Source organism: Mytilus galloprovincialis, chromosome 7 (genome assembly GCF_965363235.1).
Source record: "Mytilus galloprovincialis chromosome 7, xbMytGall1.hap1.1, whole genome shotgun sequence".
In the NCBI taxonomy this organism is placed as follows: domain Eukaryota; kingdom Metazoa; phylum Mollusca; class Bivalvia; order Mytilida; family Mytilidae; genus Mytilus; species Mytilus galloprovincialis.
The window spans coordinates 30,573,894-30,591,390 of record NC_134844.1 but is presented as its reverse complement, the minus strand read 5'-3'; the positions used below and the strand labels follow the sequence as shown (position 1 = coordinate 30,591,390).

The 17,497-nt window shown below is 31.9% G+C and overlaps 1 protein-coding gene across 1 annotated transcript; it reads left to right on the top strand.

The window, feature by feature from the left end:
* Positions 1-68: 68 nt before the first annotated feature.
* On the top strand, positions 69-16,850 carry LOC143081625 (atrial natriuretic peptide receptor 1-like). The gene is made up of 12 exons (XM_076257400.1): positions 69-188; positions 2,180-2,251; positions 2,525-2,690; positions 3,458-3,607; positions 3,853-4,021; positions 7,990-8,136; positions 8,666-8,789; positions 10,773-10,841; positions 11,496-11,670; positions 12,235-12,333; positions 15,727-15,812; positions 16,156-16,850. The coding sequence occupies exons 3-12, from the start codon at positions 2,528-2,530 to the stop codon at positions 16,246-16,248; spliced, it is 1,275 nt and encodes a 424-aa protein (XP_076113515.1). The 5' UTR covers positions 69-188; positions 2,180-2,251; positions 2,525-2,527; the 3' UTR covers positions 16,249-16,850.
* The last annotated feature ends 647 nt before the right edge of the window (positions 16,851-17,497 follow it).

Below are 17,497 nucleotides of genomic sequence, written 5' to 3'. Positions count from 1 at the left end.
AATGTTAAGTAAATTATATTGTTATTGTTATCTATGTTTCAATCATTTTAGCCTTTATATACTTTATATACTTTGCTGCGCAGGTTAGAAGTTTTCATCATGAAAATCTGTCAAGATTTGTTGGTGCATGTGTTGAGCCGTCTCATATTTTAATCCTGTACGAATATTATCGGAAGGGTACATTAGAGGTAATAGCTCTGTCATATATATCATTGTTATTAATCATCATTAGGATGTATAAAAAAGTATAACGAACTCAAAAAAAAAATCCAAAAAGGAGAAGTTTATAAAATTCGACTAAACGAAACGTTCTCAACCAACGGAAAAAGTGGAAAACAACTGTTATATTCCTGACATTTTTGTAATAATGTTGTCCATTTATTTTATTTTGCGATTTAAGAAACTGAATGTTCCTTTGGTATCGTTCTCCTCTCTTAGGGTGCAGGCATTTTTCGAAAGTTTAGACGGAAATTAAAACTAAATTTAGAAAGGATGTTGTTTTAAACAATAAGCAGGAAGGTGATACAAAAAGGCAACAGTAGTATACCGCTGTTCGAAATTAATAAATCGATTGAGAAAAAAAAACAAATCCCAGTTACAAACTAAAACTGAGGGAAAGACCAATCGGAAAACCAAAAACTATAGGTCACATTAAAATGGACAACATGAGATAAAAAAAAGAAGACAAAACGACTATCAACGGTCCACTTAAGACTACACAGAAAACAAAAATGCCCTAAAAGTATGATATATGATAAACCATTAATGTATATCTAATAAACGGACCACTGGTATTGTAAACTTACAATTTCGAAAATTTGTATTACACGTACTTACAATGCAACAAGTATATTTACATTAATCTTGTTGGGAAAGTTCATAAACATCAGATAAAATGATTTGCTAGTTACACAGAGACAAACAAACAGATAGCAACTGAATTGCATAGAACATATGATAAAATGAACGTTAAAATAAAGACGACTGGACGGAGAACACTATTAGTTTTCTCGTTTCAATTGTTTTACATTGTCTTATCGGGGCCTTTTATAGCTGACTATGCGGTATGGGCTTTGCTCATTGTTGAAGGCCGTACGTTGACCTATAAATAAAGGCAACAGTAGTATACCGCTGTTCAAAACTCGTAAATCTATGGACAAAAAACAAAATCGGGGTAACAAACCAAAACTGAGGGAAACGCATTAAATATAAGAGGAAAACAACGACACAACATAAAAATGTAACACACACAGAAACGGACTAAGCATTAGAAAAATCCGATGAGATTAACAAATATAACATCAAAACCAAATACATGAATTTGGGATAGAAAAGTACGTGACACGTCTTATAGTAACGTGAATTCACACTAAAATATAAGAGAAAACAAACGTCACAACGAAAACACAACGTAAAATTGTTACACATACAGAAACGATTTATGATATAAAAATGGCCATTTTCCTGACTTGGTACAGGACATTTTTAAAGAAAAAAATGGGTGGTTGAACCTGGTTTTGTGGCATGCCAAACCTCGCCAAAAATGTGCCTCGTCCACACAAGACTTACCAGTGACGTCCAGATATAAAAGTTCGAAAGTCAAAAAAAGTACAAAATTGTACAGCACTTAGGATCAAAAGTTGAAAAAGGTTGTGCCAAATACGGCTAGGTTTTTCTGCTTGTGATAAGAACATCCTTATTATTTAGAACAATTTATGCTATTACAAACAGTAAATTTTATCAAATAATAATAATTATAATTGTTTTACATTGTCTTATCGGGGCCTTTTATAGCTGACTATGCGGTATGGGCTTTGCTCATTGTTGAAGGCCGTACGGTGACTTATAAGTGTTAATGTCTGTGTCATTTTGGTCTCTTGTGGACAGTTGTCTCATTGGCAATCATATCACATCTTCTTTTTTATACTATCTGTTTACGCAAATCTCAGCAAAAACAATGGTCCATCCGCTTGATATTTGACAAACAATAAATGTATAAATATAGAAAAGTGACAGGATCGTGAAATTCAAAACCACCCAAAATGTTTGAGCCTATATCTGCTGCAATATATTTTTACTATCGAACTTATAATAGAAAGTTATAGTGTGTCGCTTACGTCAACACGTAAAAACAAACTTTACGCAATAATAAGAATCTTTTGCGTTATTTTTTTTTTAGGATTTACTTTATAACGATACTATTACATTAGATTGGACATTTAGGTTATCGTTGCTGAAAGATATTGCAAAGGTAAGAAATTGTAAAATTATCAGTTTTTAGATTTGAATTATTCCTCTTTTTCCATTTATATAAAAAAAATTATAAAAACAAACTCGCCACAAAAAAATCAATATGAAAAATCAAATGTAAGGATTTTTGTATGGAAACTTTTATTAAAAATATAATGCTATAGATTTTCTAAAGTAAAAAGCATTAAAGAATATAATTTATTATTTCACTTCGATTTTTATAAAAGTATATGAGCAGTTTAGTTTGAGTATATTAAAGGTAACTTTCTTTAAGGGAATGAAGTATTTGCACAGTTCAGCTTTGAAATGTCATGGATCTTTACGCTCTTCCAATTGTGTCGTTGATGGAAGATTTGTAGTAAAGATATCGGACTTTGGACTCCCATCGTTTAGTGATGATATTGTTATGGAAAGCGAAAAGTCTCGAAAGATGTATCACAGTACGTACAGTTCGTTAAAATGGTTCTCAGTTAAGAATATAACGATGATACAATGATAAAAAAGAAGACATAACAATCAAGTTTTTTGTATACATGTATTTTAAAAAAACCTTCACGTTGATTGTAATATGTTTAAGGTGGTACTGGTGTCTTCTTCCAGCTTGGGTTTTCAAAAAGCAGATATCAATGGGTCTAGATCATAAATACTATGTGCAAATTTCGAGAGTAGTATGTAATTCATGTGTAAGACTTCTCATGTTGTTATAGAAAATTATGTGTTTTATCATATATTATGGCTGTATTTTACAACAAAAAAAAAAAAACAGAATATGATTGTTTGATAAACTTTTTTCAACTTTGCCACATAAGGGGGGATAACTTTTGTTATAGCACGTGTTGTTAATTTTTCTATTTTGTTATTTAGCGAGAAAACGATTCCGGTGACACATTTCTTTCTTTATTTTAACTGAAAGCATATTATTACAGTTATTTTTGCATATCTTATCTTACAATTCTACGATGCAGTTTTCTTTTTATAACAGTAAACTGTTTCAGAATGGAAATATATTTAAAGACAATATTTTAAAGGAGGAAATATTAAAATTTCTATTGGCATGGTATTTTTGGTTGGAAGTTTATTTATAGTAGGTTTTATGATTAATTGATATTGATTATCTTATAGTAAGATGAACGAAGTAACGTTTTGAGATACAGTTAAGGCACACTCTGCTTACAGTTACATGACAGGTGGAACATTTTTATTTTAGAACTTTGGATAGCACCAGAACACTTACGAAATCCGTCTTTAATTGGTGGTAGTAGAAAAGGGGATGTTTACAGTTTCGGAATAATAATGCAAGAGGTGATAACACGGTCACCACCGTTCGATTGTTGTACTGAAGTCATAGAGACAGATGGTATGCTTAAATATTACATTTACCTTTCTAAGGATAACACGCATCTATATTTGGACACACAAAGAAATTATGAACATGTTTTAATGGATTGGTTTTAGCTAAAACCACTGAATATTTCTAAAATTCTTCAGAATTGTATAGTTAATAACACTAAATGTATATAGTGAGTCTATTAAGAATCATTCGTTCATAAATATTAGACAAACTTTGCTTAATTCTTATACCGAAAATATTATTGTTTTTAGAGATAATTGCAAGAGTTGCATCAAAAGAGAAACCACCTTATAGGCCTAACTTTGCGGCTGATGATTGTCCTGCCAGTGTACATACACTGACGGCGATGTGTTGGACAGATGATCCTGATGATCGGCCGGAATTTCCTGCTATTTTAAAACTGATACGAAAACAGACGGGGTATGCAAAGTATATTGAAAATATGTTTCTTAAAACACTTGGCATCAATGATGCTCAATGAAAGCTGTATTGAAATCTGACTCAAGACATTCACAAAAGTTCACATTATGGTTTTAACATACTTTTATCGCCCTCAACAATAGGCAATTGTAAACGCTTCTGTCCAAATATTGTTGTCTTCCTTGATGAATTCATTTCAATTTTTCAATAGAGTAATGGGAGGATATGATCCGTATTGATTGAAGGGGAAACGATATGGCACTATGTTGAATTGTTAACTAATTACTTGCAATCTAAAGGAAACAAAAAGGAGATTTTTCACATTATTTTTCCAAAATAATTTTTCACATTGCCTATTGCTGAAGTGGTTGATAAATAGTGAGTCTGTCAGTACTTCCGTCTGTAAGTCCTTACGTCATGTTTGTAATCACTTCTGCTCCTATACTGATGGACAGAATTTTGTGCAACTTTCACCGAATTTGACTCAAATGATGAACACAATCGTATAATGCACATCCTATTTCACATCTTCATCTCAATGATTTGTACTACAGACTTCTGCATGACATGGACTATACGCCTAAGGGAGCATATTAGTATCCACTTTTCATAATTAAATACCTCGCCTGGTTTAATTGGATGCAATCCTAGTTTTTTTTGTTCATTGAAATAATGTTTGTCCTTTCTCTTTGCTCCTTGTTTTGTATATTCTACCTAACATCTTATTTATATTTATTGAAATTTTCTTCAATACTCTATTATAAAAAGCCAATGATGCCAAAATAGCAGCTGTTTGTTCGGTCTGGCTTAAAAGACCTCCCGGAGCATACTTGGGATTAAGATCTTTTGAATTTTCCTTGAACCTTTTTTAGTTACTAATTTGAAAACCATATCATGTTTTACTTCTAACGCCTCATCATTAATTAATCATTGTTGCGTACTGTCATTTGATAGATTATGACAAGACAATCTATATTGCAAACATCAAATCTCAAATTGAACTTGCATCATTCGTAGAGTTGTTTGGAATCATGATCTTGCATGTTTTATGCTTTTTTAGCTGACCTGACCCATAGGGCCAAGTGAGTTTTTCTCATCGCTTGGCGTCCGTCGTCCGTCGTTAACTTTTACAACAATCTTCATCTCTGAAACTACTGGGCGAAAGTTAACAAAACTTAGCCACAACCATCCTTAGGGTATCTAGTTTAAAAATGTGTCCGACCAACCAAGATGACCGCCACGGCTAAAAAAGAACATAGAAGTAAAGTACAGTTTTTGGATTAAATCTCTATACCTAAGCATTTAGAGCAAATCTGTCAAGGTTAAAATGTTAATCAGGTTGAGGTTTATCTGCCCTAAATTCAGATGAATCAGACAACCCGTTGATAGGTTGCTGTCTCGGAATTAGTAATGTTTATGTAATCTTGCCGTTTTTGGCTATTATCTTGAAAATTATTATATATAGAGACAAACTTTAAACATCAATAATGTTTAAAAAAGTAAGATCTACAAATAATCAAAAGACCAAAATTGTCAGTTGATCCTTTCAGGAGTAATTGCCCTTTATAGTCAATTTTTAACAATTTTTCATAAATTTTTGTGATCTTTTACAAAAATCTTCTCCTCTGAAACAAATTGAACCGAACTTGGCCACAATCATCATTAGGGTATCTAGTTAAAAATATGATTCGAACCAAGATGACCGACATGGCTAAAAATAGAACATAAGGGTAAAATTTTGTAAAATACAGTGATGGCTCATATCCCTGAAACCAAAGCCTTTAGAGAGAATCTGACAAAAGTAAAATAGTTCATTAGGTCAAGATCTATCTGCCCTGACATTTCAGACGAATCGGGCAACCCGTTGTTGAGTTACTATCCCTGAATTGGTAATTTTAAGAAAAGTTTGGTTATTATCTTCAATAATATTATAAATAGAGATCAACTGTAAACAACAATAATGTTCAGCAAAGTACGATCTAAAAATAGGTCAACATGACCAAAATGAAGGAGTTATTGCAAATTTTTAACAATTTTGATAAATTTTGTAAAATTCGCATAATATTTTCCTCTGAAACTACTAGGCCAACTTCATTATAGATAGACATAATAGTAAGCAGCAAGAATTTTCAGTAAAGTTAGATCTACAAACACGTCACCACCACCAAAACAAAAATTTGTCATGAATCCATCTGTATCCTTTGTTTGATATGCACATAGACCTAGACGAGCAACACACGCTTTTTAGAGCCTCTTGTTTTATAGCGTATACTTATTTAATATGTGTGGTTAAAATTGTCTTTGTTTTTAAATTTAAAGTTTGCTTCCGTTTGTGATATTCTATATCGATTTTAGTTGAAATATATACTTAAAGTCATAAGAAAGAATTTCTTATAATTTTGATGTTATCGAAATTATTGAACCAATGCATACAATTGAGAATTTAAACATAGAGAGTGTCAAAGAGACAACAACCCAACCAAAGAGCACGTAACAACCCAAGGCCATCAATGGATTGTCAACGTAGCCAGAAAATCCCGCACACAGAGGCGGGCTACAACTGTCCCTTAAACAAAAATGTATACTACTTCTGCTCAAATTAATGAACATCACACTAAACACTGAATTCAAAGGGAAGAGACCGATTTCATTGAGCCACAACATCTCTAAACCATACAAAGTCTGAAATATATGTAGTGTTTTGTACTTCCTAAATTCGTCTTTGAAACAATCTTTTTCTCTACGGAAAACGCCAATTTTTAGAAAAATGTCAAAATTTTAGGCCGTTATCGATCCGTGTCATATACGCTTGAGTTCATGCTCAGTCCAGACGTACTAAATTCAATCATTGTCACATTGTTTTATCTATTATATTTAAGGTAGCACAATACAAAGATTGTTTCACTCCCAATCAGACACGTTTAAACTGATGTGATTCATTTCATCCTTCTTTATATTTTATGTATGAGGTACCAAAAGAAAGAAGAAAGATTAATCTTTCAAATTGTGATAATTTCATCATGACATAATTATTACATAATTAAAAATTATGTAATTAGTTGCTATATTGTGATGTCCACACTTGAATGAATTTAGCATCTTCGTTCTTCATAGCATCCCAAAATATTTTATAGATTCTTGTGCAACATAGTTCGACCTCCAAAACTGTGTCTCAGATTTCCAAAAACATCAATAGAACAAATTTTATACCCAATTGGATTTAGTGGTCTCTTATGAATTGATGTTGCAAACTTCATTGCAGATGTATGAGAGAATGAAATAAAATAGGAAAAATCTGAGACACAGATTTGGAGGTCAAACTGTGTTGTGCAAGAATCTATAAAATCTTTTGGGATGCTATCATATGAATAACAAAGAAGCTAAATTCATTCAAGTATGGACATCACAATATGGCAACTAATTACATATCAATTAATTATGTTATAATTATGTCCTTAAGAAATTATCACAATTTGAAAGATTTATCCTTCTTCTTTCTTTTGGTACCTCATTTATAAAATTTAAAGAAAGATGAGTGGAATTACATGAGTTTAAAGATGTCTGATTGGGAATGAAAAATCTTTGTATTGTGCTACCTTAACTTCCAGTGCACGTTTTTGTACATTCTTTCATCAAGGTTTTCCCCTTGTACCTGCGCTGTGCTGTGACCGAAGTTCTCACAAGAGTTTTGGTAGTTAAGGGCACTGTATACGGGAAAATATCGTCGAACGATCTTAGTATACGGGGATACTGTTATTCAATAGCAGTACCGTTATGAAGATCTTGATGATATAAAGGATTTTCTTTTCAAGAAACTTGTTTTATAGTTAAACTTAGTCATTAAAGTATCTAAAACGTAATTAACTTTTTTTTTTACTTTGAAGTTTCATATGACTGTTATTAACATACAAATTGTTCCTTTTTGTAAAACAATAAACGTAATCGAAATAATATTTTAAAAATTTCAGTGGTAAAGAAGATGATCTGGTCGATTCTTTATTACGGAGAATGGAAAGATATACGTTGAACTTAGAGGAAATAGTAGAGGAAAGAACAGGTCAGCTCGCTGCAGAGAAAAAACGTTCAGATGAGTTATTATACCAAATATTACCACAGTGAGTTCACTCATAAAATATATCTGTGTGCTTGTTTGTTTTCCCTATCCTATGCTAATTGTTCGTTTTTGAACATTGATGTTCCATTAGCACTGTACGCTTCGTACTGACGTTTTTGATTTCAAAGAGCTTAATCTATGTATTTCAAGTAAATTATTTAGTCAGGGATTTCCTTACCGCAAATTACATTAAACCTTTACTTAAGTCTTATATGGATACATATATTTGGTTTGCTAGTTTGAAAGTACCTGTCGAAAACTCATTTAAACGAAATAGCACATAGTATATCTAACGGTTATGTTCTTGTCGGAGCCGTAAAATTAGTATACGATCCAGGTAAACTTATGATTTCGTTAAAACTTATTCTCAAATGTTACCAATTCAACACTGTAATTAAAAATCTTTTAATATTGTTTTTATTGGTATAAATATTGATTTTGTTATTCCTGTCGTTTTTTGCTACATTATTCGAAGACAATTAATTTTCACAGATCTTAGAATACACTTCGACTGAATCTTCATATTTCAGATCGGTTGCTAATGAGCTAAGGCTAGGAAAATTTGTTACACCAGAATGGTTTGACAGTGTAACGATATATTTTAGTGATATAGTGGGTTTTACAGAATTATCAGGCAGTAGTTCGCCGATGGAGGTAATTAACAAATAGATAAACAACGTGTTTGAAAAGTAAAAAGAAGATACGAAAAAAATAAGGTATTAAATAATGGAAAGAAGAAAACAATGGGGCCAACAAAAACCTTTAAGTCGAAGAAAACAGACAGAACCATATGTTTAAAATCCAGTTGACACGAAGAAGACAAATAATGAGCAACATCAAGATGTATTGACAACAATTATCAAAACAAGATGCCCCAATAAGTCAGCTTAGCTTGTTCCACGTCGCGCGTTCAGAAATACTCGTCGTGTTACCCAGAAGTGCAAACATCGCTTGAATTGTCATTGATATGGTTATATTTATAAATTTACTGTTTACAAATTTTTGAATTTTTTGAAATACTAAGGCTTTTCTACCTCAGGCATAGATTACCTTAGCTGTATTTGGCAAAACTTTTAGGAATTTTGGTCCTCAATGCTCTTCAACTTCGTAATTTATTTGGCCTTTTAAACTTTTTTGGATTCGATCGTCAGTGATGAGTCTTTTGTAGACGAAACGCGCGTCTTGCGTACATACTAAATTTAGTCTTGGTATCTATGATAAGTTTATTTATTATAAGTGAAATTCGGGAATTCAACTACATTCAAGGCCGTACGCTCAACCAAGAGTCATATAGTGAATAATCATATCCCACAGCTCAGCTTAAGGCATCCTTGAAATATTTGAAGGTCCTACTATGTATTGGTTAATACCTATACTACACAAAAATTCCATAAAATATCGTTTCGTCTCGGCCTCAAGTAAGTGTTCTGCTACTAATATTTCGGTGCTTTTAACGAGTTCAATAATTACTACAAAGAAACTTATCGTTAATTTTTTGTAATAAAATTTATGAAAACAGTGGAAATAACTATTTTTGTATGTTTTAGATAAATTACGTGCTTTTGATTGTCCTTTTGATCCGTTTCTTCTGAACTTAGGTGCATAGTTGTCGCATTGGCAATCATACCACATATCCTTATTTGTATTATAATATGTAAATTATGTATAACGCGTCATTAGTCTAATCAATGATTATTGGACCGACCTTTTCTTTTGACTTAAAAGAATGTTTTATCAAATAAAACATTAATTATTATAGTAGGTTTACTGTTCCAATCGAACATTCAAACTAATCACAACCTTGGTTCTCAATTTACAGTTTATGTCTAGGATGAAATACGAAAAAATAATACATACATGATTTTGTCTAGGATATTTATCATTTTACAAACAAACAATTAATTTGTTTCCCACTTTTGAAATGAAACACTCCAATAGTTGTTTACGAGAAAATGTACACCTGTATATTTATGAAAGTGAATTATCATAGAAAAACAATTATAAATAGATTTTTTCACATCCAATTGAGCAATATTCCAATTGTCAACAAATCTGTAACGATATGATTTTGATATATAAACGAAACGACAGTGGATGTAACGCAATCAAAATGGAACGACGAATTAAAACTATCTTTAAAATTAAGATTTACGGTTGATTTGAGTTGCATAACAGCTTTAACAACGGATAAGTAGGAATTGTCGTTGCAACATTATTGGTCATTGTTGTATTTCTTTGTTTCATCATTTTTTGAATATTGATTGTCCCTTATAATATTCTGCCTCGTTTTTTATTCTACAACCGATCTTTTTATTTATCTTGCTCGTGATTGACATTAACTGTCGATAAAAATGCTTTCTTTTATTTTTAAAACCATTTAGCGTAGCAATCAAATAAGGGAGTCGAAAAAGAATAAATTTTCATAAGATATAAAAAAAACTAGTTTGATATCCGAAGACCATATGTTGAACATAATCTGTTATTTATATATTTTCAGGTATTATATCATTTAAAACACACAATAACTACTACTATATGCTTCCATATACTTGTTATATGCTATCAAATGTCGTAAGCTCTGAAAGATTGTATATAGCAATTTCTTTCTTGCATTATACTTCTTTAATTCTCTTGTAGGTTATATCTCTACTCAATGACTTATACTCAAATTTTGACAGCATTATAGAAACAATGGACGTATATAAGGTAAGAAACATATACAAAATCAGAATAAACACAAGTGTTTTAAAAGATTTATAAAAAAAGTACTTTGCATTTGTTAAATATCCTATTAACTTTTACATTCGATTGTTGTAAATCCAGTTGACACTTGCAGTAAAATACAAAAAGTGCACTTGTCCAGCAAAAATGGACGCCACACTAGACTCTGAAACATACAAAGAACCGAAATTAAAAAAAAAAAACCTTACAAATCTTACAAAGGTCAAAGGCTCCTGCCTTAGGACAAGGGCAAACATGCGGCGAGTCTAAACATGTTTTGAAGATCTCAACCCTCCGTCTATACCTCGTATATAAACAAACACACATAAATACGCAGATCTCAGAATAGGTAACAGAAGAAACTTAACAAAATGACCATGATGCACAAATTAACAAAATAACTACTAGCATTACTAAAATGCAAGCACCAGACCGCAATTAAACTGATTGAAATATTATGTCTTCATTATAAAAAAAATGCACAATTCCTCCTGTTTAGGGTTTAGTATCATACCGTAATAAAATATATGAGAAGAACATAACCTGTATAATGCCAACTACTGGTTTTTCATACATTCAATAAATCAGAATTTATCACTTGACTCTAACAAAATGATATTCATGCTATTTATATTTAAGGTTGAAACAATAGGGGATGCATATATGGTAGTTTCAGGACTCCCTATAAGAAATGGAAGTGATCATGCAGCGGCAATATGCAGATTGTCCTTAGAATTACGCCAGCAAATCCAAAATTTCGAAATACGACATCGTCCTGGCCAAAAACTCAGGTTGAGAATTGGAATTCACACAGGTAAAATATTATTAAGAGAATTTGAATTCAAACAGTTACAAACTAAATAGGAGAATTGAAATCCACACAGGTAAAATTTGAATAGAATTAGATTTGCACTAATTGATAAAAAAACAACAGTTGTTTACCTATGTTAAAAACTCACAAATCAGTTGAAAAGATACAAATTGATATGGCGAAAACACCAAAAATTAAGGAACTCCAAAAGGAACAGTATGGGACGATGCATCGACAGGGTAAGTGTATTCTTCTCTCCAACAACCGCCAATCAAGTCCCAATAAGTCAAAATAGCACAATCGGTAGCAATCGGTAACAGGGCACACTATGCTAATACCATAGCCTATATATATATATATATATATATATATATATATATATATATATATATATATATATATATATATATATATATATATATATATATATAGAAATTGTTAATTTAATAGCAACAACTTTCTAATTTTTTTAATTCTCATCTCCATCTGTATACGGAAATACCACTGATTTCTTTCCGTATTAAAAATTAAAACTTATGTTATAAAGTATAAAGTTATATACTATAGGTCCATGTGTTGCTGGAGTTGTTGGATTGAAGATGCCTCGATACTGTTTGTTTGGCGACACTGTAAATGTTGCTTCCAGAATGGAATCAAATGGTGAAGGTACGTGTTTTGACTTGTACATCTCGTCAATGTGTTTGTATTGTCTTTCAATTTTTGGTGTCGTGCTTTGTATATGCGACTTTTTATATTTCTTTGGTTCTTATAACGTGACTCTGTACTTTAAAAGATCCCATCAGTATGATATTGTTCTAGTTTATATCATTATAATATATTTCTATTATGAATTACAAAATATGTTGAACCATAAACGTCAAAATCATTCAATCGCGTAGTGGAATTTACTATTTGTGGATTCTTATAAATTCTGTATATAACTTTTGGACTATTTTCAATCTCGGTCTATTTATTCTTACATACTTTTGATTTTTTAACCCTAACATTGCCTATGTAAATTTTAAAATTGATTGTATGCACAATGAAGGACAAATTTATGTGACGTATAAAATTTTCTGACGTCAGACACTCAATTCAATGAATGTGTTTGTAGATAGATGTTTTTGTTTTCTGTTAAATTGTTCCTTTTAAAATTGTTATACGATGATGACTGATAGTGGAATAAATTATTTGTGGATTCTTATAAATTCTATATACAACTTTTGGACTATTTTCAATCTCAGTCTATTTCTGAAATTTATTCTTACATACTTTTGGTTTATTAACCCTACATGCTAACATTGCCTATGTAAAATTTAAAATTGTTTGCATGCACTTTGAACGACAAATTTATGTGACGTATAAAAAAAATTTCTGACGTCAGATACACAAAAAAATGAATGTGTTTGTAGATAGATGTTTATGTGTTCTGTTAAATTGTCCCTTTTAAAATTGTTATACGATGATGACTGATGTACCCATATTTTGACTATTTTATTTATTGTGTCTGTTTAGTTTACGCATCAATGTAAATATAACGGAATTTGACGAGACTGTCATCAAAGTGAGAGGGTTAGCGCTATAAAACCAGGTTTAATCCACCATTTTCTACATTTCAAAATGCCTGTACCAAGTCAGGAATATGACAGTTCTTGTCCATTCGTTTTTGATGCGTTTTGTTATTTGATTTTGCCATGTGATTATGGACTTTCCGAATTGATTTTCCTCTAAGTTCAGTAATTTTGTGATCTTACTTTTGAATACAAAAACCTTTCCGATTTTTGATAAAATATCATATGTCCAGGTATAAATAGTTCCACATGAAGCACACAAATATGGAATCGTTTAAATTCCGAACACAGTGACACCATGTCGGAAATAAGATAACGTTTTTGTGTTGTGCTTATTATTTTTCTTTATTCTAGTACTTATCAAAGCTCAGAAAAGTATAGTTTGAAGCTGTATAAAGAATCACTCTGATTCAAAACAAAAATTCTCTGAAACTTTTATTATCAAGATGCTTGATTTTTTGATTCACAACACATTTGTTACGTTTAGAGGACGTGTTTTTCAACAGACTTTCGGAATTCCAATGGGAACCAATTGTGCCCCTCTTCTTGCCGACTTGTTTCTTTATTATTATGAGATTGACTTCATACAGGAACTTTTTAGGAAGAAAGATAAGAAGTTAGAATATCCTTTAACTTTACGTTCCGCTATAAAGATGATGTTCTCTCGTTAAATAATACAAAATTTGGTGACTTGATTGAACGAATCTATCCCATCGAACTGGAGATAAAGGATACTAGAGATACAGCTAAGTCGGCCTCATATCTTGACTTACATCTAGAAATTGACAATGAGGGTTGGTTGAAAACTAAACTTTACGACAAAAGAGATGATTTCAGCTTCCGAATAGTGAACTTTCCATTTCTTTGTAGCTACATTCCAGTAGCGCCTGCATACGGAGTATACATCACCCAATTGATACGATATTCCCGTGCTTGTAATCATGATTACCTTGCTAGAGGATTGCTACTCACAAGAAAGCTAATAAACCAAGAGTTCCAAATGGTAAATTTTACGGACGCCATGACGAGTTGGTTCGCCATTATGGCATAACCGTTCCACAGATGATATCGGATATGTTCCTTATGTCGTAACTACAATACCCTTTCCCTTTTCACGAATGTGACCTACCAAATTAGACTATTTACCGGGTTTGTTATAGCATAAGCAGGTGCCACATGTGGAACAGAAGCACCTGAGATCACCCCAAGTTTTTGGTGGAGTTCGTGTTGCTTAGTCTTTAGTTTTCTATATGGGATCTCCTGTACTACTATGTGTCTGTTTGTCTTTTTATTTTAGAAATGGTGTTGTCAGTTTATTTTCTATCTATGACTTTGATTCTCCCTCTTTTTGTGCTGACATGAATTATCATTGATATGGTTTTATTGATAAATTAACTGTTTACAAAATTTTGAATTTTTGAAAACTAAGGCTTTTCTACCTCAAACATAGATTACCTTAGCTGTATTTGGCCCAACTTTTATGAATTTTGGTCCTTAATGCTCTTCAACTTTGTACTTTATTTGGCCTTTTTAACTTTTTTGGATTCGAGCGTCACTGATGAGTCTTGTGTAGACGAAACGCGCGTCTGAGGTAAATTTAAAATTTAGTCCTGGTATCTATGATGAGTTTATCTGATATTTTTCGTCCCTTTTTAGCTCACCTGACCCGAAGGGCCAAGTGAGGTTTTCTCATCACTATGCGTCCGGCGTCCGGTGTCCGTCGTCGTTGTCGTCCGTCGTGGTTAACTTTTACAAAAATCTGCTACTCTGAAACTACTGGGTTGAATTAAACCAAACTTTGCCACAATCATTATTTGGATATTAAAAATGTGTCCGGTGACCCGGCCACCCAACCAAGATGGCCGCCATGGCAAAAAATAGAACATAGGGGTAAAATGTAGATTTTGGCTTATATCTCTGAAACCAAAGCATATAGAGCAAATCTGACATGGGGTAAAATTGTTTATCAGGTCAAGATCAATCTGCTCTGAAATTTTCAGATGAATCGGAAAACCGTTGTTGGGTTGCGACCCCAGAATTGGTAATTTTCAGAAAATTTTGCAGCTTTTGGTTATTATCTTGAATATTATTATAGATAGATATAAACTGTAAACAGCAATAATGTACAGCCATGTAGGACCTACAAATAAGTCAGCATGATCAAAATGGTCAATTAAACCCTTAAGGAGTTGTTGTCTTTTATAGTCAATTTTGAACAATTTTCATAAATTTTGTAATTTTTATTCGTTTATGATATGCACATACACCAAGGTGAGCAACACAGGCTTTTTAGAGCCTCTAGTTTATGGTTGATTCCGAATCAAAGCATTAAAGAGTAGTCATAAATTTTTTTGAAACATGTAAGCCCACGCTAAAATGGTTGTCAGATCACAAAATATGTTTCGCTTTGTCGTTATTGTGCCAAGAAAAGGCATGATTTTGTCTTTTAACGAAACTTCTTCATGGACTGTTTTTAATTTTTTTTCAGCATGTAAAATACATATTAGTAGCAACACTAAAGAAATTCTAGACAGTAGCTTTGATGTGGAAGAAAGAGGACAGCTTAACATAAAGGTAACCTTCAATTTATAATTTATAAACTTTTGAAATAAAATAGTTTAAGTAAACACTACAAAATATACCAATAGAATGTTTAGTTAATAACAAATTTGGAAACTAATGGTCTTCTTACAGAATTCACTGTAAACTAGCTAAATTACGTCTTTGAATATAATTAAAATCGGAAAACAAAACTGTTATGAAACAAAAATTACATATGATTATTCAATTTACTTTCTTTTTGTCGTATCATCAATAATTGAATGAAGCAGTCTGTTTTGAAATTTCTCTTTACATCCTATTATCAAAATTAATTGTTGTTATGTGGAGTTGTTTAGATGTACAGGATATATTGTAGGGGAAAGGAGTAATGAGCACTTACTGGTTGCTATCGGAAAAGAATACAACGACAAAGTTATCATCAATTAGTATTACAGACTTAAACGTATGATTAAACCAATGATATCTTGAACATTACTAACTGGAAATATGAAGATATGATTGATGCAATAAATATTCTCCTGGACTACATATGTGTACTTTTTGGCGATAAAGTGTATCGACAGGTAGTAGGTATTCGCATGGGCACTTATTGCGCCCCTTTAATTGAAGATTTTTTCCTATATTGATATGAATCACAGTTGATGGCAAAATAAGTAAATATGCGTCATTGTTACATTAAGATGACACATCAGCAATACCTACCGTTATCTTGATGACATGTTTCTGTTAAATAATCTAGCATTCCCGGAATATAGTACCAACATTTGATGACATGTTTCTGTTAAATAATCTAGCATTCCCAGAATATAGTACTAACATTTGATGACATGTTTCTGTTAAATAATCTAGCATTCCTGGAATATAGTGCCAACATTTGATGACATGTGTCTGTTAAAGAATCTAGCATTTCCGGAATATAGTACCAACATTTGATGACATGTGTCTGTTAAATAATCTAGCATTCCCGTAATATAGTACCAACATTTGATGACATGTTTCTGTTGAATAATCTAGCATTCCCGTAATATAGTACCAACATTTGATGACATGTGTCTGTTAAATAATCTAGCATTCCCGGAATATAGTTATAACATTTGATGACATGTTTCTGTTAAATAATCTAGCATTCCCAGAATATAGTACTAACATTTGATGACATGTTTCTGTTAAATAATCTAGCATTCCTGGAATATAGTGCCAACATTTGATGACATGTGTCTGTTAAAGAATCTAGCATTTCCGGAATATAGTACCAACATTTGATGACATGTGTCTGTTAAATAATCTAGCATTCCCGTAATATAGTACCAACATTTGATGACATGTTTCTGTTGACTAATCTAGCATTCCCGTAATATAGTACCAACATTTGATGATATGTGTCTGTTAAATAATCTAGCATTCCCGGAATATAGTACCAACATTTGATGACATGTGTCTGTTAAATAATCTAGCATTCCCGTAATATAGTACCAACATTTGATGACATGTATCTGTTAAATAATCTAGCATTCCCGTAATATAGTACCAACATTTGATGACATGTGTCTGTTAAATAATCTAGCATTCCCGTAATATAGTACCAACATTTTATGACATGTGTCTGTTAAATAATCTAACATTCCCGTAATAGAGTACCAACATTTGATGACATGTGTCTGTTAAATAATCTAGCATTCCCGTAATATAGTACCAAC

Excerpts from the sequence above, each read along its gene's own strand:
- LOC143081625 (XM_076257400.1), top strand. The coding sequence starts at position 2,528 with ATGAAGTATTTGCACAGTTCAGCTTTGAAATGTCATGGATCTTTACGC. Across the intron at positions 4,022-7,989 it reads CTGATACGAAAACAGACGGG|TGGTAAAGAAGATGATCTGG; the intron begins GTATGCAAAGTA and ends TAAAAATTTCAG. Across the intron at positions 12,334-15,726 it reads AATGGAATCAAATGGTGAAG|CATGTAAAATACATATTAGT; the intron begins GTACGTGTTTTG and ends ATTTTTTTTCAG.